We start from the raw sequence: 21,597 nt of genomic DNA, 5'->3' as shown, positions 1-21,597 counted from the left end.
TAAACCTGCTGCCTATTAATTTCATTTGGTGACCCCTAGTTCTTGTATTATGGGAATAAGTACATAACTTTTCCTTATCCACTTTCTCCACATCACTCATGATTTTATATACCTCTATCATATCCCCCCTTAGTCTCCTCTTTTCCAAGCTGAAGAGTCCTAGCCTCTTTAATCTCTCCTCATATGGGACCCGGTCCAAACCCCTAATCATTTTAGTTGCCCTTTTCTGAACCTTTTCTAGTGCCAGTATATCTTTTTTTAATGAGGAGACCACATTGAGTTCTTGCATTGAGTTGGTACATTTTGTTACTATGTCTTGTTTTCTTGACAGGTGCAAGCAACAAATATCCACCAGTAGAGCTCAGGAGAATTTGTACCAGAGCTCGCTCTCAGAAACCAGAATATGCACTAAGGGGCCAACATGTGTGAGTCCAGACACTTATTTTATTATGACTTGTTTTTACATATGGGCAAATTGATGAGAGCGCCTAGTTCTCCTGGGTAGAGATTCCTATCAAAGGCCCTGAACCTGCAAACGCTCACAGATGTGCTTCACTTTATGCATGTGAGTAGTTGTGTTGGGCAGTAATTTCATGTTCTGCCATCAAAATTATCGGTCATTTAAAAAACATTGAAAACTGTATAGAATTGCAACAAAGTTTTAAAAACTTATAATTAAAACCAGATACAAAATTCTCCTCCTGCCTGATTTCTGCTTGTCCTGCAGAGCTCATTTGTGCAAAGCACCACCTGCCCCAACACCAGTGGTTGATTGTTTTGGGGGTACGTATTGTTCCAGATCTTAGGGCTTGTCCACATGAACGTTTAGTTTGCAGCAGGCTGTGGTGTAAATCTGACCTTCACTAGCCCACTGCTCACTGTCTGTGTAGACCTTGCTGATGCACACTAACAGTTCCTTAGCGTGCTTTCAACTACTCTCTAAGTGCACTAGTGAACTGTTAGTGCACAGCAGCAGGGTCTACACCGATACCTACTGCAAGGCAGGGTAGATTCATACCCCAGCTTGCTACAAATGGTGAAGACGAGCCCTTATTGAAATCTGAATACCTCTGTCCCGGAGATGTTCAAGTCTTAACTCAACCTAAGGAAAAGGGCAGACATTGAAACAGAGGAAGTTAGCTAATACCAGCTATTTTTGAGTCCTCCTGCCAGGCCAAAATGTTTCCTGTTCTTTTATCCCCAGAGCTATCATAGATGACGATTGGTCAGGAGGTGATGCCATAGCTGATTCTGGGCATGCAACACTAATGTTCCAGGATGACGTAAGCGATGGTCCTCTAAACACCAACGGTTTTGCCAGCAATACACATCAATCCTTGGTAACTACCGACACAATGGAGAATGCTGCCAAAACACACGGAAGGAAAGATAACGTGAGTTATGCCTGATGTAAGGAAAGGAAGGGGGATGTCTGCTTAAACCTCACTGAGCAGGGTGGACAGTTTAACCTTTGGAACCCTATGGATGACTTCACACCTTCTAAGAAAATTCAGCTGAGGGAAAGGAGCCAAATATACCAGCTCTTCTCTGTCTCCTCCTCCTCCTCTTCCTGTCATCAACCTAACCTCTTTTCTGCCCTCTGTAGACTCACTGATTCAGCACCAGCATGACAGGAAGAGGGCTCCTACACAAGCAGGCAGAATTTCCTGTTGCCACTCACCTTCTCCGTCAGTTAGCCTCCAAGCACAGAGCTGTTTCATGGCTCCAGGCCCATTCTAAGCTACCTTCAGCTACACATGATCCTCTTAGTCGCCCTCCTGTGACTGTTTCCCAACATGAGGTGGGACAGCCTCTTATGTGGTTCTACCATGGCCTCCTCTTACCCCAAACCCAAATATTCTCACTGAAACAAGCACCCTCAGTAAAATCTTAAGACCTGGTCCACCTGAACTGTTGTGACCCTTCAGAATTAATTAATATTAAGGATGTGAACACAATTGTGTTCAAATAATACTAAGCAAGAATGCCTAGGATCATGTATTATAAACACAATTAGGATTTTGGTTGGATCTGCAGCCACTACAGTTTACTGGTCATCAGCACATTCTGTTCTCAGAATGCTGTGAAGGGAGCTGCATACAAAGGCTCATGGATAAATATTATGGCAGTTAGAAGAAGTGGAAATAAAAATATTCTTGTAAAATATCTAGCAAATTGAAAAGCAAATTGAAAAGCTGCTTTCCAGCTCCCTTAACTACAATGCTTAGCACTTACACAGCACGTTTCGGCTGCGGGCCTAAAATGCTCTACAGGAGCAAAGACTGTGATCTCCTATTAATGGATAGGGAAACAGAAGCCCAAAGAGGTTAAGGCTCCCACTTTCAAACTTGGCTGCCTGAAGTTAAGCATATAAATAAGTGACCTAATTTTCAGAGGTACTGCGCATCCACTGCTCTGATTGACGTGTTTCTGAAATATTTTTGTTTCCTTTATGGCCCTTGCATATCCTTTGAAAATAGCTGTAGAGATTTCCCTGGAGTGCAGTGTCAGGTACTGTTGTGATGGGGATTGAATGGATGCTCATTTGCAACTGCATCTCTACTATGTAGCACACATGCATCATCTTTCTCTGATCTTATTAGTTTTATAAACTCCTTTGTTGTGTAGCGCTTGTTCACATCCTCAGACATCTCCTCCTCCCCATCCCCATGATGGATTTAGTCCATTGGTTTTGTTCTCAGAGGTGGAAAGCCTACCCATAATTCCACATTTCTGCCAACTGCAGAAGCAGTGTATGTAGTTTGGGGACTGGGGGGATTGGGCTCAGTCTGAGGGAGAAGTGAGGGCACTAATAGAGCCACTGCATCTGGCCATCTTGCCGCTCCTCCCGGCTGAGGAAAGACTGGCTTCATCAGCTGGCTAGAGACTTGTTCCCATCCTGGCCCTTTTTGAGAGGCGCCATAGCACGTGCTCAGGCTGTGGCAAGAGCCAGGATTTGGCCATCACTCACTGTTTTGAAAAGTTATACTCTACCTTAATACAATGCTTATAGGAAAAAGAGAAAAGCAACGGTATTGAAAACAAGCCTTTTCAATCCTCTGTATGGACAGTCTCATCCTAAAGAGAAGGCCCTTTTTGTCTTTGTTTTATAGATGGCTGGAACCAAAGCGTTTTAAACAATGAAATGGTTAAATATGGCACTGGGCTGAAGAAACTAACTATGCTGCATGGTTCTGACCTGTAAAAATTCCCATCACTGCCTCCTACAATGGTTTATTGGTGGAAATCATGGAAGAAATGTGAACATGATCTGTCAGATACAGAATTATTTTATTCTGCTAAAAATAGACAAGACTGTATTTTAAAAAACTTGAATATATCTATCCTTATGTACATAGGGTCTGCTCCTGTATAGTACTGAATGTGCTCAACTCCCATTCACTTCAGTGGGAGGTGAGGGCACTTGGAAATTCACAGGGTCAGGCCCTTAAGGAACTGTCTAGTCTCCAGGTCAGTTGTGCTTTGTTGGAGTTGACTGGCAAGAACTGAGTCATGAATGTGTGTAACACTCTTCTCTTTCAATAAGTAAACTGCAGTGCAAATTCTTTTCAGTGAAACTTTACTTTCCATACTCCTTTTACAGGTGGAAGTTGCATTGTGTAAAGATAGGAAGAAGGCTTATTAGTCACTGCTGTGGTTTTCCAGATAGAGTAACTATGCAATTGGTGACTGAATTACTTCTTTTAGACCAAGGAGAACTCTAAAAGAACAGTGTCTCTTTAACATAGAGCATCTTGTCTGCCTTAAAACAAAACACCAAAGTCATAAGCATAGGGCTTGTAAAAAATACTTTCCAATGTAATTTTTTTTTCCATCAGAAAATGTTAATTTCATGGAATTGAAGCATTCTACAGGAATATCTCTATTCCATTATAAGTTTTAATGGAAACCAAGCAGACTGGCTCCTGATGGTCTGGCCAGTGTGTTTCAAAAAGTCCATTCCAACAGACTTTTTGAATTTCCAACTGCTTGTTCTGATTTGGAACAACAAAATTCAGAATTGCAGGTTTCATGGGACAGAACTTGTACAACTATACTTGTCTTCATAGCTACATGGACCCTATTCAATTTTACAGTCTCAATATTAAAAAGTGGCTAAATGAAATTGTTTCTTATGCCACAATATACCAAGTTTCAGACTGATGATGTCAAATAGTCACCAAAAATGTTGCAACATCCAGGTTTGTTGTACATTTGCAAAGCTTCAGTTCAGTGTTAGTACACAGATGTGTAAAAATGGACAGTAGCTCATTGCATTTTAACTGGTATGTTAAGTACTTTGAGCAGTTAATGAGCCCATCAATCTATCCTTCCTATATTACTGTAGAGTTAATTACTCATGGAGTAAACTCTTGAACCTAGAATTATGATGTGCCAATTGTGGAAAAGAAGAGATATTGGTTATATGTATTTTTTTCTGTGTATGTTTCTTTATTCCAAAAAGGAAAATTTAAACAAAATTACTACTCAAGTCTCTGGGGGTATAAACCACTGGCTTTAGTGGGATCAGGCTTTGAATATCAGTGCACTCCAAGGAACAAAAGTCCCATTTTTCAAACTCATATGACCCAGCCTAGGTGACTCTTCACAGTAGTAAGCATGCCTGATAGTCATTGTTCAAAGCTTCAGACCCCAAATTCTTTCAAATAAAAATGTTCACAATTTAGACCAGTTTTTGGGTCTAGAGAGTAGTATAAGAAAATATTTTATTTTTCTGACTTTTAAGAAGACACCTGACAATTACATTTTTGTAGGAAAAAGGTACAAGTGAGTGAGTGTGTGCACAAATAACAGTACCTTGAGATTAGGAATTGAAAAGAGATTTGCTGAAAGTGTCAGTGTTGTCTGGCAACACAAATCTGTTAGATGAGCCAAGATTCAGATCCTCATGTCCTGCCGACTAGCACTGTTGAAGTCAACAAAACTTCTCATAAAAGTATGAAACACATAATTTAGGGCTACAGTACAAAATACCATGCATTATTTCTGAGAGCCACATGCACATATTGCATTGTATACAGGTTTCAGATCTGCTTAGTGGTTTCACCCTTCTAATTTTGAAGTTGCCATGCTTGCCTCACATTTTGTTTTTAAATGTCTCTCACCAATTAGAGGTTACAGATAGTTTTTAAATGTATGGGGACAGTTGTAAAATGTACCTTCTATCACTATGCTGGCATCATACTGAGCTTTTTAATGCAGGTTATGTAACATGTCATGGTACCAATTAAACTATCTGCCTGAAACTTCAGATGGTGTCTTGTTTCATGTGATCATAATAGCTAAAACTAATACTCAGTGTTATTCCCATCAAACCTTCTGTGTTAAGAACAAGACACGATGCAGTGATCATGACGGGAGATCCTTGTTCCTTTACAAGTCATTACTTACATGCAAGAGACAAAATTGTCTGTTCATGATGTACCAAAAATTCCCTGCTGCCTGGATATAAAAATCATATATCTGTTTTGTGCAAGAAAAAGAAGTGTATAATGGAATAAGAAAACATTACGCATCACTCATTCTGTGCTTTACACATTCATTAGAGCAGGAGAGAGTGGGGGTGAGTAGCAAGAAGTGCTTAGAAGTATTTTTTTCCCCTGCACAATACCATTGGGCTTTCAATCCTCTCTTATATAACATGCTCAAATAAATATGACACTGGCCTGCAAGTGTGACACAGTAAAGCAGAAGCCTGGCAAGTTTCAAGGTTCAGCACACCATAGACGTAAAGGGACAATAGATAGTGCAGACAAAAGCTACTGTACAAGTAAGCTCAAATGGAGTTTATTCTCTAGTATTAACTGTATATTTATCAGAGTATACATGGACATTAGTGCAACAAATTCTTTCACTCTTCTTCCAGATTCAATGTAAAAAAAGTCAGACTTCATAAATACTGTCTATGTAGGGGTCAGCAGCTTTCATTATGTTTATAATCCGCAACATAAGATTTCAAACTATTTTCTTACAGGTTCCCGAAGAATAGTATGGTTACCATGATGCTAAATACAATTTCTTCATAAACTGCTTCTGCTTGTTACTTTCAGAAAGTGCTACAGAAACCAAGCAGCTGTAATAAAATAACTCAAGGGGCCTTTAAACAAGCTTTAATAACCATAGTGATTGATGTATGGTCATCTTCATATTCTTCAAAATCAGTATAATACTATTCTTTGTTACAAATATATACATACTAAATATTAGTGCAACTTTTACTTCCACACTTTAACAATTCCATCTCTTGATGCAGTTACTATAAACCCTTGAGTAGTCTGGAAAGTAGCAATATCTGTGATGATATCATGGTGTCCGACTGGTAGAGACTCTGGTCCGCGACGAGGGGTCTCATCTGTGGGGCCCATCTTCTGCTTATTTTGAATTTCCTGTTTGAGAGTGGAAGTATTAAAATGAAACAAGTCTCCAAAATTACATAAATTTAAAAGATGATGTTTCATACTCTGGCAAACTAGAAAGACCATTAAAAAAATCAACATCAGTTGTCTTTTGCCAGAAGTTCTCCTCCTATTACTGAAGAGGGTGGAGGTAAGAGCCCTTTTCATTCAAAGACTAGCTTCTTGAGTCTGCACTGGAGTCATAATTCTGTATTAGTGATTAGGGAAACAACACTGGTGTGCCAAATTCAATATTACAACTTCAGTAAAGAAAAAGCTAAAGAGAAAATGTATGTGTAGTTGTCCTCATGGAAAAATCCTATAGAAAAGATTAGTTCATCTAGAATGTTTAAACTAATAGTTCTGTAGCAGGGATATCATTTATGTTAAACTTTATAGAAAGGATATATTCAAATTCTACAGATTTTTATAGTAATCTCTAGAGAATCCAACCAGTTTTGTCCTAATTGTATAGGGCTTTTTCATAAGGGAAAACTCTACCAAAAAAAACACCCACCCTTGGCAACTGATTTTACATATTAAGGAAATATGTAAAAATGCCTCCTTAGTAGAAGTTTCTGAAATAGCATTTATTCAGTTAAATAATCAATAAAAAAACATTACTGATATTTAAATATGGTTTTGTAAAGCTGCAAGTGCCAGAGGTCATTTTGAGGGACATATTAATCGCAGCAGAATTCTGAAATGAAAACATTCCTGTACTTTTCTGATATGGTTTAAGTTGTGCTCCAACTGTTTTTAATTATCCCATAAGGAATAAATAGTGTACTTACAGCATTGCATAAATAACTGATACAGTACTCAACTTCTAACTACAGGACAAATCCCACATTAACTGGGTAACAGCCTGCAGTGGAAATGCCTCCTTAACAAGCCAAAATTGTTAAATCTCTGAGTTTCAGGATCACAAAAGTCATCCCAAGGTATCAGGGTCCCCCTACTGAATACTATCAGGTGGCATTGTTTGTCAAAAGCAAGCACTTTTTGTTTTTAAACATTATTACTGCCTCTAAAATGTAACTTGCTGAGAGACTGAAATCCTTGATCCAGAGAAGAGGTAAGGCACAGATGCCAGCAATGAAAGCTTCCCTACCATCATACTGGTGTAATTTGAACTCTGGCCTGGAGGAGCCATAGAAACAAAAACAAAACAGAACAGGATACCTGAACCACTTCTGTGCCTTCAATTATCTTCCTGTTGTAGGATACAGATGGGCAAGTAGCACTTCCTGCAACAATGTACGATCTCTCAGGGTAAGCCATTTCCCAAAACCTAAGAGAGAGAGGAAAAAACAAACAAAACCAAAACACACACAACCCAAAAAACCCAAACAAACATGATGATAAATGCTTAACACTGCTTAAACCTCAATGCAATTGTGTAAGAGCCTTCTTGCCCTTAAGGTAAAATTCAGTTAGCCCAGACTTTACAGAAACATTGAACGGAAGAGTTATAGATTATAAATATGGAAAATCAAAGTTAATATCACATTTGCTCACAAGGCATCGCTAACTGCTGCTTCCAGCACAGCATATCAAGCGCTTTACAAAAGGTGGGTAATTATTTCAGTTTTCAGATGGGAAAAGTGAGATGTGGGAAGTTAAAAACACTGGCCTGATATAACAGGCAGCAGCAATGAGGAATAGAACAGAGAGCACAGATCTCTTGACTCCATGGAAAAAGCTAACATTCAATTGCACAAACGTCTAACCTTGCACTATGCGGGGGTGCTTTAGTAGTAGGGGTTTTACTATTTGCAGATTGGTTCATTAGATTTTTTAAAACCCATCACATCTTTAAAGAGATTCCTCAGGCTATTTTTACCTTATTTTCATGTCTGAACCTGCAGTCAGTAAAATGGGATTTCCATCTGCAGGACTACAGTATATTCCATGAACACTGTGAGGCGAAGGCTAATGGGGGAAGATGCAAACATGTTACTATCTCCAAAAACATTCTTATACTAAATTACTAATTTATGTTGCCATGCTTCACAAAACAAGACGGGCATCCTGTACAATAGTGACTCAATTACAAACAGGCACCTTATTTGTAAAAAGTTGGCTTTTGTTTCATGACAAACATGAAGTGTGGTGTTTTGGTGTCTTGGTAAATGGTCAAATCTTAAATATATAGAGGTAAAAGTCATTTCTCTTTTTGTTCCTGTTCACAAAGCAATGCAAGAGAATCTAACTCTTCCTACACTTCAAATGAGAGATGACAAAAAATTCTCTGACATTTCCAAAGAGACGTTCTCAGCTGAGTAAAATTAGAGTAATTATCTCTTACAGAATTGGGTAAAATGGGTAAGTTGAAAAGCACAGATACACACATAAAGCCTTGATGTCCTGGCAGTTCCAAGGTTACAGGAACCAGCACAACAGACTGCCAGTTAACTGAATCACAAAAGTCTCAGTTATGAAAAGCTATAATTACACAGGAGATACAAGGTGGATGAAGTAATATCTTTTATTGGACCACCTTGTCGCTCAAATTATCCTGGGATCAACATGGCTACAACAACACTGCAAACATCATTACACAGGGGTATTTCAGATCCCAACAGCAAAGGTAACCTAGGATTTTTATTCAGGGGAGATAGGTCATTTAACCAAGAACAGCGTATATTGCAATATGAATGTTTAACATTTATTGGGGGGCTTAGTGATATTTTTTACTTGAAGGGTTTTATTTTGTTTCTTTTGCACTCACTGCTAGATATGGATGTGCCTCTGACTTATGAGGAACAGTGAAAAAAGCATATGTGTATTCCTCCATATGAAGGTATATTTTCCCTATTTAATACTAACTGCTAAACAGTGGTGGGTTTACTCTGTAAAGGGAAAGTGCAATAGAACAGAGGTATTGTGATCACAGGAATAACATTTAAAGGTCATTAAGTTATGAACAGACCCAAACACAATACTATGAATTTGCTAATTTGGGAAAGATCTTTACAGTTAAATCACAGCACAGATGGCTGCTTAGTTTGTTTTGTGAAAAAATAGGGTGACCAAGCATACCAGGGGGTGAGTTAAGTATCATTAACTCCTCCTCTACAATAGAGGAAGCTGCAAGGGGAATCGGCCACATACCCTACTCCAAACTACCTGGTCCAATTCCCTGGTGCCAAGGTCACTTCGCAAACGCACTACAGCTACACAAAGGGGTCCAATCCCAGCTACTGAATCTAAGAAGTTTAATAAGGAAGAAATAGCTAAACCCTTAACTAAAAATCCAGACAATTGAAATCAATTAATTCCCTGGAGCCTGCAGTTGCCTTATATTGTATCTTTCGTTTCTGCAGGATCCTAGCCTTTTTTTGAAAGTTGATTTCATTTGACAGCAAAACACGATTTAAGTTGCCCAAGCTGAGCACATGCTGAGAAACTACAGAAACAAAGGCAGGAACCAAACACACAGGCAAAAATACTGAAGTGCTGTTTGGAGGCTGAGGAAATTCTAAGGAAAACTATAAAGCACAGTAATGGGAAAGGAAAAAGGAAGCCAGACCTGTAATTCTGAAAGAGGAGGTGCGCTGCTGGCCCACAAAGTGAAGCGCCTGTCTCCGGTTTCCATATCCCACATGGAGACTTCATTATTGCCTTGAACAGCTACAGGAAAGACATTACCAACACAGTTACAACTAAACCAGATGACTTGGCTTTCTATTGACAGAGGCTAAGTGTACAACACATTTGGCTTGTTCTCCTTGGGGAACATGTCAGCCTCACTCTATTAGTAAGTTCTGAACATATTTTGTTGTTTTCATCTCTACAGTGGCGGCTCCACTATGGTTAAAAAGGACCCTAAACCTCACTTTAAGGTAGTTTTGTTTTAAACTCTCCGTTATTTCCTATATCCTCTTGAAAACATATAATCGTATCACTTACTTCCTGGGACTGTAAATGGTGGTTTGCCTACACAGGTATCAGAGGCAGTTCAGCACTCTGGCTAGGGAACTCAGAGCACATCCTTCCCTTCCACTTGTCAGATGAATTCTAAGTCTATAGAAATTCTTGTAGACTATTATGGCCCTGATCCAGCAAAGCACTCACGACGTACTTTACTTTAAGCATGTGAATACCTCTGTTTAAATTCAAGGGATCTACTCCCATACTTAAAGGCAAGCACATGAGTGAATCCTTTGCTGGATCAGAGTCCACCAAGACAAACTTAGCTATTTCTGTACCCCCTCAGGGGGGAGGACTTGCACTGTTTGTGCATGTTTCCCACAAGTGAAAGGCTTTCAAAGAGATGTTTAGAATCCAGATATCATCCATTAACATAAAATAGGTGACATTTAAGGAGTAAGTTTACTTAAACTCTGAACCCCAAATTTAAAAATATTTTAATTTGCACTGGGTGAAAGAAACTTTAAATTTTATTCTCACTATACTGCAACCCTGTATGCTCTGTTACTGCACAATATTTTAAGCATAAAAAAAATCTCATTACAGGAATGGGCTGCTGCACCATTACTTATTAAAATATTTGCAGTATTATTGCAGAGTACTACAATTCTGTGTATGTAAGAATAAAACAACTGCAAGTGTTTGCAGTAAGTGTCTTGGGAGATTTGCAAAGGCACAAATGAGTTTAGTTCAACGGGATTTGGACACTGAACTATCCTTCATACCTCTGAAAATCTTCCCTAATCTAGGAGAACTCCTGACCCCAATGAAGCCAATAGCAAAACTCCCACTGTCTTTAATGGGGTCAGGATTTCACCTCCTGTCTTTTAAGCAAATTCCCCCTAAGCAACAATATGTGGCAAGCAGTGTGCTGGGCTCGTAACCTCTTGAGAGTTGGGCTATCCAGGAACACAAAGTCTAGAGATTAGAGTTTTCATCAGCGGATAACACTGTATTTTTTTTTAAGTCATTACAAGGCACAGAGGCAGAATCCAACTGTGACCCTCACCTGCTGAGCAGAAGCAAGTCTGCAGAATCAAGCATTCAGTGCAACAGAAAGTGAAGAACAAGCCTTAATCACAATCTTCAGCAATAAGGTGGTAAGTAAGATATCTGTTTTACCTGCAATTACCCATGACTGAGAGAGGGGATGCATCAGCAGGCGTCTGATACGAGCCCTGGAAGGATGGCAATGGCTGGAGATGGGTAACTGGAACCTCATGTCCCAGCATGCCATGGTACCATTGCTTGTACCTGGTGAGAGAGATTTATTTGTTGTCAGAGGGACTGTTGCACCAGTTTTTTAATCTATAGCCTCTCTTTCTGTTCCTAAGGCAAAGGGACTGCAGTCTTGATTAGGTATACAATAGAATACTTACTTCAAAGAAATCTGCTCTTTAAAAGTTCTCTTTCCCCTTTTGGAAGCAAGAGTATCTGGAGCCATGCACTCTATAAGGGATAGCTTTAATTACATAGTTATTTTAAAGGAACTTCACTAAGTCTAACCAATACAATGAGAATGAATAATAATTAAACTTACCAATACATAGCCAGCACTGGTGTATGTCCACAGCAAATGAGGTTATGAGACCTAGCCTCAAATCATGTTTTAATGTCCAAGCATTACTAGTGGATCGCAGGTCCCATCCAACTAGGGAACCATTCACAGTGGCATAAGCCAGCACTGACTGTGCTCCCGAATTGAAGTGATGCATATCTACCACACACCCATCATCCTTCTGGTCTAGCAACCTGGATAAATAAAGCAAATCAGAAACAAGACAAATATTATCCCTCTAAATGTTTCTTTAACACTCCCCCAGACTGAAGATGCTTTACTGCCATCCTCATGTTTTCATTCACACTGCCTCCTGAGTCCTGACCTTTCTGCAATGAACATCTTCCCTATTTCTCCTCTAAATTCACTTCTCCTGCAAGGCCTACATATCTTAATCAGCCCAATAAAATGCTGTCAGCACATCTTTAAAAACCACAACTACAGCACTGACTTATGGGTCTCCCAGCATGTCTGATATTTGTCCAGATTGTGAGGGCAGGAGCTGTACATATCTTTGTTTCTTGTACAGTATTATTACAGTGCTGACAGCATAACTGATAGTCATCTAGCGCGTATGCAAATAAGCATGTATTTCATACAGAGTTGCAATATATACAAGGATGAAAATTAATCTCTAATTTATAAAAGATGGAACATTGATCACATTTGGGTTATTTTATTTATTAAATTAATCCCAATTCAGAGGTTGACATTTGAGACACAACGTTGAGTTTACGTATCGGACAAAAAACTACATTCAAACAGTGAATTTTTAACCTGGACTGCTAGAATTTAGGAGACGCAACCTAATGTGGGACTTGTAGTCACCCCTCATCTAAGGATCAGAAGTAACAGAATCATAAATAATATGAAGCAATACTAAATATTTAAGACAAACTCTCTCATATGGCAGAGATGTAGCAAAGGCCAAAATCACCTCCCACCCTTCCACAGTTTACACACCCTATTCATCCCTGCACCCAAGTAAAAGCCTGGAAGAATCACTTATAGGTCTGCAGCAAAACCACATGGCATATATTTGCAAACACAATGTAAAACTTTAAAAGCTTTATAAATCGTAATATTTTCCAATATTCCTTCCATGAAGACCTGAAACAACTTTATGAGAAAAGTAAATGTCATTACCATTTTGCACAGAGGGAAACAGGAATAGGAAGTTTGGTGAAGAACTCATGATCAAAAGCATGTTAGTGACAGTGCTGGGTATATAACCCATATCTCCCAACTTTCTCCTGTACTAGAACCATTGACCTGTGCATCCTTTCAAGCACTCTTTACTCAAGAGGGAGGGGATTACTGTTAAGTGCATGCTAGTACCTTATAGTACATGAATTCTCCAGTATGAAACAGACACTGTTGACATGTACCTGCTTTGTATTGGATGAATTTTAGGAGATTTCGGAAGCTTTGATGCTTCAATCCCAAGAAGCTGGATCCCACCATTATCTGAAGCTACAGCCAGGTAGTGTGAGCCTTGGCAAAAAGTAAGTGTCTTGACACTTCCTCCAATCCGAGAATATGTCAAAATTGATCTAAGGGGGTGGGGGGTGGGGGGGAGGGGAAGAGATAGGAAACAGTTTCAAGTAGTGGCCCAGTGTCTTAGCAAGCTCAAAAAAACAATTTAATATAATTTCACCTCTCCCACCACCTTAAAACAACAACTCTGCATTAAGACAATATTAAGGTTGCACAGTTAAGTGCTCCAAAAATCAGGAAATCTCAAAGTCTAAGTTGCCCGCATAACCTTAATTCTCCCCCTTTGTGATATGCATTATGATACTCTTCAATTTCACGATCATTCTGTGCTACAGGTACAGAATAATAAAACCCCTACAATCTTACATACATATACGTAGCTTTTTTACAATATCTTAATCTGTCTATGAACATACATACTCTAATTTCATTATCATAATGGTCCTGTGCATCTTTACTGACTTCATTTCTTTTTTTTTGTATTAATAGGACTTCTTTTCTCTGTAAGGTATGCATTTCAATAAATTATGTACCATGCATTTTCTCTTCAACCAACAGTACAAACTTCCTGAAGTGCATATCAGGGAATGAGGCAGTTAACTATGAAGCTCATTTAGCTGTAAATGTAGGTGATCTTAAGGTATCAGTACCAGCATATATTTCACCCATACATCAGAAGGATTTGCAATTACTTTGCCTATGTAATATTCCCCTTGTAGTTTCAATTAGATAGAAGGGAACAAAGATTCCTAGAAAATGAAGCATAAAATGTTATAGTTGCACACTTACATGTTCCATTTGAATATTTAAGATCTTCAGTATACTGTAGGAGTGGTTCAAGCTTAACTCTGAGAGTGTATTTAAATATTTTTGGTAAAAAAAAAAAAATCCTACATATTCCAGGGAATTGTAAGTTACCTGGTCGTAGTGGTTTTTCCTTCCATTTTTTGACTGTTCCAGATTTTCACCGTGCCATCATTAGAGCATGTGGCAAAAATGGAATGTTCATCCGAGACTCGAATACGGTTCACTGCAGACTTGTGTTCATGAAGGTGAGCAACTAACAGCCCTTTAGGACGCCATCCTATGGAAACAGCAATAGGAAATCAACCCCCAAAACCTAACACAAAGGAAATATGAAAATTTCCATCCCCATCCAAGTGATAAATTGTGAGAGGTTGCAGGCACAACACTAAAAAGATACTAGGCAGACTGCACATCGACACACCAGATTTAGGCACTCTTTACTGGTGCCAAAGAGAATGTTTTTAGGAGACCCAAAAGCAAGAGCAGCATTATTTTATTTATCTTACACACATTCAAATAGATAGTCATTGGGACTGATCTGTGATGCTGGACCCAAAAGATCCTAGTGTGGGATTCCATACAATAGAAGCACATAGATGGGATTTAAAATATTTTGTGGGTCAACAACCTCTTCTCTCAAACCACTGCCCCCCTCCCCATTTAATTCATGGGTGCTATGTTTAAAACCGATGAATGATTGTGGGCTTTCAGACCTCTGAGATCTAAACTGACACTACTCCACTGGCATTTAGAACAGCAGCAATGTGGAGTGCTATTCTCACATTTTCATTACTTGGCACAGTGGAATAGAGGAAATGGCAGCAACTTCTGACAACAAGGCTCTTAAGCTGTTCTGCTGAGAGCCTGCTCCAATAAAGCAAAGTGAAATACTCCCAAGCCCGGTGGGGAGGGGATGCTTCGCAAGGAAGCAAAGAGACAAAAGACAGCTGCTTACAGGCAACTCTAAAATTGATGGTGGGGCTGCTGCCAGCAGGAAGCTTGAAGAAGGGAAAACTGACTGTTAGCAGCAGTAGCTTAAAGCACATTAAAGAGACTAACCCAACCCTATTTCTATCAGAGGTTAATGCATCCTTCCTGCCTCTGATCTTAGAAAGAGCAGTACCCTGCCCTCTTGCTTCCAGTCATGTGTGGGCTGGGTTCCTGCTGCCTGGACTCAGCAGGATGGAGGGCTGAGAGAATCACACCCTCTTCCCCTCCCTCCCTCCCCCCCCTCATTATTGCTAGAACCTAGCAGGAGGGATTTACTTTTCCTTTGTAACAGGCACCTGGCATAGTAACTGAAATCCTTATTATCAGCAACAGCATCTCTGTGTGAGTCCTTATTGCTATCTCCTCCTGCCTAATGTAGCATTATTAGCCCCTCCCAAATGTGGCTGGCAATCAGGAAGTGAGAGCAGGTTCCATAAAACTGAGAAGTATATCTAAAAACTAAACTGGGACTTTTTAAAAACAAAACACAGATTCAGAGTTATTACTAATAGGTTTTAGCAATATGCCAAATTACAGGGGAAGGGTATAATTAAAGCAACCCAGATTCTACAATAAAGCAAATTTACCAGAGTTTGGAGGACTGGAAGGGGAGTATTTTCTTTCAGAGATGTGACCTATTCATTAAATAACATTACACAGAGCCAGTCAAAGCATAGGAATATTGTAAAGTTATTGATCCACAACTGTAACACGAATCCCCTGTTCTCCAGTTGGCAGCAGAGAATCTGATTTGCAATAAGTATAGAGTATTCAAATTACAATACTGCAATTGGCAACTGTCCTCAGAATGCCATAAGAGAGATAGGATATGCAACATGGCCCAGTTAATTTAGCCTGAGCAACCTGAACTCCTGGGACTAACTGACTTAAGAGTGGTTGATCTTGCAGCTTTAATGTTGTATTAACACTAGGTTTTCTGCACTATTTAGATATTTGATAAAACGCATGACAACTCTTCTAAAGCCATCTGAAACCCAGTAAAATCCTTCAAAAAAGGGGGGGAGGGAGTTATCAGAGCTTCAATTCAAGCACTCTTTTCCTAAATGAATGCAATTCATCACATAAATATTAGCTTCTTCTCAAAAAGAGCTAACCAAAAGTATCTGGATCAACCTCTTACACATGTTTGTTGTGAATCTTTCCTTGAAACAAACAACAAATTTGACATGTGAACGTTGTTTGGTGCTCTTGATCTCTGAGAGGAACAGCTCAGCTGTGTCATGGGATGCATTACGCATTTCACAGATCGCACAATTCTCTTCAAATGAAAAACATATGGCTGCGCAGACAATATTTCTCTCAAAGGAGAAATCAATTTATACACCTCTACCCTGATATAATGCTGTCCGCAGGATCCAAAAAAATCTTACCGCGTTATAGGTGAAACCGCGTTATAATCGAACTTGCTTTGATCCACCAGAGTGCGCAACCCTGCCCCCCCGGAGCACTGCTTTACCGCGTTATATCCGAATTTGTGTTATATTGGGGTAGAGGTGTATACCAATCAAGATCACCAAGTTTTAAATATCATTTGATGGCTCATTTCTTGGTAAAATACCATTGCAGCTACCATTTTACACAGCAATATAAGAACAGTGGGCAGACGTTAAATCCTTTACTTACAATGCACAAGAGGAAAAAACTCAATACCTCTACCCAAACTTGAGTATAATATTTAAATTGTTGTAAAATTTTAGCTCCGTTGTTTAAGTTTCTGAAGATTTTACACATAAAAGCTTTCTAAAAGTAGAGTGAAATTGTTAAATTACCTAATCAACTACTTGGGCAAGGACTGTATCTTTCTATACATTTATATACTGCCTAGAACAATGGAGCCCTGATCTGGATTGGGGCCTTTGGTCACTAACACTACACAAATAAATAAAGTGTTATCGCTAATATGGCAATGGACATATCCAAATGATGTTAAAATAGTAGAGTCATTAGGGAGACTAGCAGAGTCAGGAAGGCCACTTATTTTACAAATTCAGTCAATTGGCCATGGTTTCTCCAGCAGAGAGATTACCATTGTAAACATGCTTTGAAAAAAAAAAAATCACATTTTGTACTGTGAACCTCACCACAGCACAGGGTCTAACCTGAAACAAAACTAAAATTTTAGTAGTTCCAAGATGGTGCTGAACTGTAGATTTAAAAATTAAAATGACTGTTTTATCTGCTGCATCAGTGTCAGTCAGTCAGTGTCCTTATGCAACAGGATGCCCTTTAGAAATAAAAATCAGATGCCACAATAAAACTAACTGCCTCCTCAGTACAGATAGCCTCACTCAAAATGCTAAACCAGGGGTCGGCAACCTTTGGCACGCGGCTCGCCAGGGTAAGCACCCTGGTGGGCCGGGCCGGTTTGTTTACCTGCCGCATCCGCAGGTTCGGCCGATCGCGGCTCCCGCTGGCCGCGGTTCGCAGTCCCAGGCCAATGGGGGCGGCGGGAAGCGGCACGGGATGTGCTGGCCGCCACTTCCCGCCACCCCCATTGGCCTGGGACTGCGAACCGCGGCCAGCGGGAGCCGCGATCGGCCTAACCTGCGGACGCGGCAGGTAAACAAACCGGCCCGGCCCACCAGGGTGCTTACCCTGGCGAGCCGCGTGCCAAAGGTTGCCGACCCCTGTGTTAAACTGACCTTGTTCTCAATGTTAAAGGTGAACTGAAAAGCTTGCTTTATCAGAGTTCAATCTCTTTCTCAGCAACAGTTACTGACAAATCAACTACACTGATGGACAACTGCATTCTCTGCACTGCTTGAAGTATTAGCAAGGTCATCTGTGATTGCAAGAGAACAACTGATGACTAGGTCTTGGCAGGTAGCTGAAGAAACTGATTTTAAATGAGCATTTATAATTTGCATGTCTACACATCCAGTGACATGAAATATAAAAATGGTTTCTCTTTTTAAAAGTTTTAAAAATAAGGCTTTTTAGGTGACCTTTAGGGAAAAGGTTCTGTTTTGACAGTGGGAATATTAAGAAGGAACCAGTCCAGATCAGCTTCTTAAAATCGCAGGATTTCCTAACCCAGTAATTTCCTGTGTTCCTGGCATTTCAAATTTTCCCTTATGGTGAATGTAATTTGATCCAAGAGGTTTTACCTGTGGTCTAATGACACCTTAGTCCTGATCTTTACCTGTAGGAGGTGGTTTGCTCTCCCATTCAGCATTCTCCATCATCTGTTTGGCCATTCTTTCTGCATTGCACTGTTCTCGCTTCTGTTGGACTAACTGCTGAAGTTCAGTTTTGCAAGTAGTGATGCGTAACTGGTACGTGGAAGGTGAAGCTGTACTGCTTAAAACCTGTATGGTTGGTTTCCTGGTCTGGACAACTGTTCCATCAGTTGCCTGTATGCCATAAACAATTTAAACAAATGTTCACAGCTAAATCAGTCATGTGGTTAGCATGTCACGCTGACAAGAGCATGGAAGAATCATTTATCCTTTAATCTGTTAGTGATGAGTAAACATACAAATTCAAAATTAAGAACTGAATATTTGTACAAGTGAGTAACTGAATGCAGACACACAATTCGCCACAAGCCAAACTGCAACCACATTTAATGAAAGGGTTCCAAAGCCACCATAGAGAGTGGAGTCGATGTCTTAATTGCATAACAACTTTAAATACAAATTGCTGTTCAAAACACAGCACACAATTGTCTATTCGCTGTACACATTTTTGTGAAGAAAATATTTACTAATATTTCCTCAAGCAACTGTTGTAGGAGCAGTTACTGCAAATATACCTGTAGTCACTATTGCCAACAAAGTGACAAAATTAGCTAACAATTATTTGTTTACATAAAACCAAAAAATGTTGACAAACTCCCATCAGAGTTCCAGAATTAATACTGATGTCACAGCTAGTTAGTAAGGCCCTAATCCTGCAAGGTGATCCATCCAGGCAGCCCCTAACACCCATACCAATTTTGGAAATCCTACAAACACATGCTCCAGAATGCAAATCAATCTGTAATGAGGGATGGGAAAAATTTTCCCTATGAACAGGTTATTCCATCCATGTTTACGGCAGGGTTTCTTGCACCTTCCTCTGCATCTGGTACTAACCACTACTGGGTACAGTATTCTGTACCGTAGACAGACCACTGCTACGATCTGGTATGGTAACTGCTGCATTCCACTGAAGTCACAGACAAAAGGGGTACACCCAAAAGGAGATTACAGGGCCTAAATTCTTGAATTCTCAAAGAGTTTCCAAGAGCTTTACTTTCAGCATAATTTATTTAATGCATTGGCTAGTCTCCCCCAACACATCCCTTAGAGATTCACTTGTGGGATCATGCTGTTCATAGAACTTATTTTTTCCCATTTTTTTAAACTTTAAGCCCCAATATTCTGTTGAACAAAAGAGCCAAAAGGACAAAGAAACACTACATAAAATGGCTAAAAAAAAAAAAAAAAAATCCCTCTTTACACTGGTCCCAACACTATGTTCAGTGAGTAGATATTAAAGTGCTTGCTGCTATTTACATATTCAGATTAGATTAAAAAAAAATGCAAAAAAGTGAGGTCTTCAGAAATACCTGTGGAGAGGATGACAAATTGGCACAGATGCCAGCAGCGGACTCGGAACGAAGAGGTTTTCCAGTCTGAGCTGCTTCTTGATCAGCACTTTGCCCTTTAGGTATTGGCTGGGAGATGTTAGAAGGTTCCAAAGACCCAAACATACTTTTCCATTCTTCATTTACATTTGCTTCTTGTTTTACATTTTTTCTAGCTATAAGAAACAGACCAAAAAAGAAAGAATTAACATAAGATTTAATTCATTACAACAATCATTCAAATTGGTCATGACTTTAGCACTAAGTGTAACCCAATAAATACATGCAGATTTATTATGGAATTACATTAATCAAAGAAAAAATGCATTATTGGGTTATTTAAAGTCAGCTGGTAGGGATGTTAGAAGAGAGAGAGATTTAGACACGTAACAACTGGAAAATTCCTACTTAGCATTAGAAGAGCTTTATTGAAATAACATAATATTCTATTTGCATATTCTTAATCCTAAAGCTGACCCATTCATATAACTCATACAAATCAGAGGGAATTTTTTTAATGTAGAAGGGAAGTAGGATCAAGTCATAAATAATGATGTTCTTCCTACGAAAGTTAATCCAGTATTGGCACAGGAGAAAGACTAGTTCAGTGGTTCTTAACCTGGGGTACGTGCACCCCTGGGGGTACACAGAAGTCTTCCACGGAGTACATCATCTAGATATTTGCCTAGTTTTACAACAAGTTACATAAAAAGCACCAGCAAAGTCAGTACAAACTAAAATTTCATACAGACAATGACTTGTTTATACTGCTCTATATACTATAAACTGAAATGTAAATACAATATTTATATTATTTATAATTATATGGTAAAAATGAGAAAATAAGCAATTTTTCAATAATAGCGTGCTGTGATACTTTTGTAATCTTATGTCTGATTTTGTAAGCAAGTACTGTAATTTTTAAGTGAGGGGGTACGCAAGACAAATCAGACTCCTGAATGAAGTACAGTAGTCTGGAAAGGTAGAGAACCACTGGACTAGTTTATCATATGACACTAGGCAGATTACTGCTGGCATCAAATACTATCATTTTCCAGCAAGGTAGCAGCCACCTCCTGATGGCTCAAGAATGTAATTAAGAAATTTATTTTGAAAATTCCTTTTTGGGTCACTTAAAACTAAAAAAGAAGTAGAAACATGGGGCAAATTAAACCCAGACTAAGCCAATGCATAACAACTAAAGGCAAGATGCCTAATATTAATCAGTTTAAGGGAGAGAATTTATTAAAAGCATTGACTCTGCATAATAACTTGTAAACCCTCTCTATGACTGACTCCACAGGACCCAAAATTTGTGCTTATGTTTCCCCCCACCCAAATTTATGAATATATTATATATTTTTTATAATATACCACAGGGAGTTGACAGGCATTGTGCTTTTAAATGTCAAAGTCAGAAATCTTGAGATTCCCAAGGTGTAATAAAAATGCAGGCATGTGTGTGAGAGAGGGGAGCTGAAGTGTTTGCTGTAGGGCAAGTTGGAGTAGTGAGCTTTGGGGGATTTGTAGTAAGCAGAGTTCCAGGTAAAAAACAGACACAAATAGGAGAAGTGGCGGGAAGGCTGCAGCATCAGGGAGGAGTTGCACACACATGGGGGCATGATACAGTCGGAAGAATGGGAAAGAAATGGAAGCAATAGAAGGCAGCAAGGTGTTGGAGTAGGTTTTTGGATGGGGGAGATGAACAGTGTTGATGCAGAGAGCATTTGATCAGACATACCAAAAAACACTCCTAGAAACAACTCTTTTCCCCACAGTTCAACCCTTTAAAAACACCTCAG

General features: G+C 39.3%; 2 protein-coding genes across 2 annotated transcripts in view; one reads left to right on the top strand and one right to left on the bottom strand.

Moving 5' to 3' along the window:
• Positions 1-3,646, top strand: part of LOC135873797 (collagen alpha-6(VI) chain-like) — a 111,592-nt gene extending 107,946 nt beyond the window's left edge. Inside the window, exons 32-34 of the mRNA XM_065398414.1 lie at positions 332-425; positions 1,205-1,394; positions 3,605-3,646. Of these exons, the coding sequence (XP_065254486.1) occupies positions 332-425; positions 1,205-1,394; positions 3,605-3,646 (326 nt within the window). The remainder of the gene's footprint in view (positions 1-331; positions 426-1,204; positions 1,395-3,604) is intronic.
• A 2,138-nt stretch (positions 3,647-5,784) lies between these two features.
• The window catches only part of PIK3R4 (phosphoinositide-3-kinase regulatory subunit 4), a 31,034-nt gene continuing 15,221 nt past the window's right edge, over positions 5,785-21,597 (bottom strand). The window contains exons 10-19 of the mRNA XM_065399180.1: positions 19,778-19,971; positions 18,368-18,578; positions 14,326-14,491; positions 13,299-13,463; positions 11,893-12,104; positions 11,475-11,606; positions 9,952-10,052; positions 8,263-8,351; positions 7,602-7,710; positions 5,785-6,407 (exon numbers count right to left, since the gene is read on the bottom strand). Of these exons, the coding sequence (XP_065255252.1) occupies positions 6,237-6,407; positions 7,602-7,710; positions 8,263-8,351; positions 9,952-10,052; positions 11,475-11,606; positions 11,893-12,104; positions 13,299-13,463; positions 14,326-14,491; positions 18,368-18,578; positions 19,778-19,971 (1,550 nt within the window). The 3' untranslated portion in view covers positions 5,785-6,236. The remainder of the gene's footprint in view (positions 6,408-7,601; positions 7,711-8,262; positions 8,352-9,951; positions 10,053-11,474; positions 11,607-11,892; positions 12,105-13,298; positions 13,464-14,325; positions 14,492-18,367; positions 18,579-19,777; positions 19,972-21,597) is intronic.

Source organism: Emys orbicularis, chromosome 2, assembly GCF_028017835.1.
Source record: "Emys orbicularis isolate rEmyOrb1 chromosome 2, rEmyOrb1.hap1, whole genome shotgun sequence".
NCBI classification, from domain to species: domain Eukaryota; kingdom Metazoa; phylum Chordata; order Testudines; family Emydidae; genus Emys; species Emys orbicularis.
This window is presented reverse-complemented; position numbering and strand designations above follow the sequence as displayed.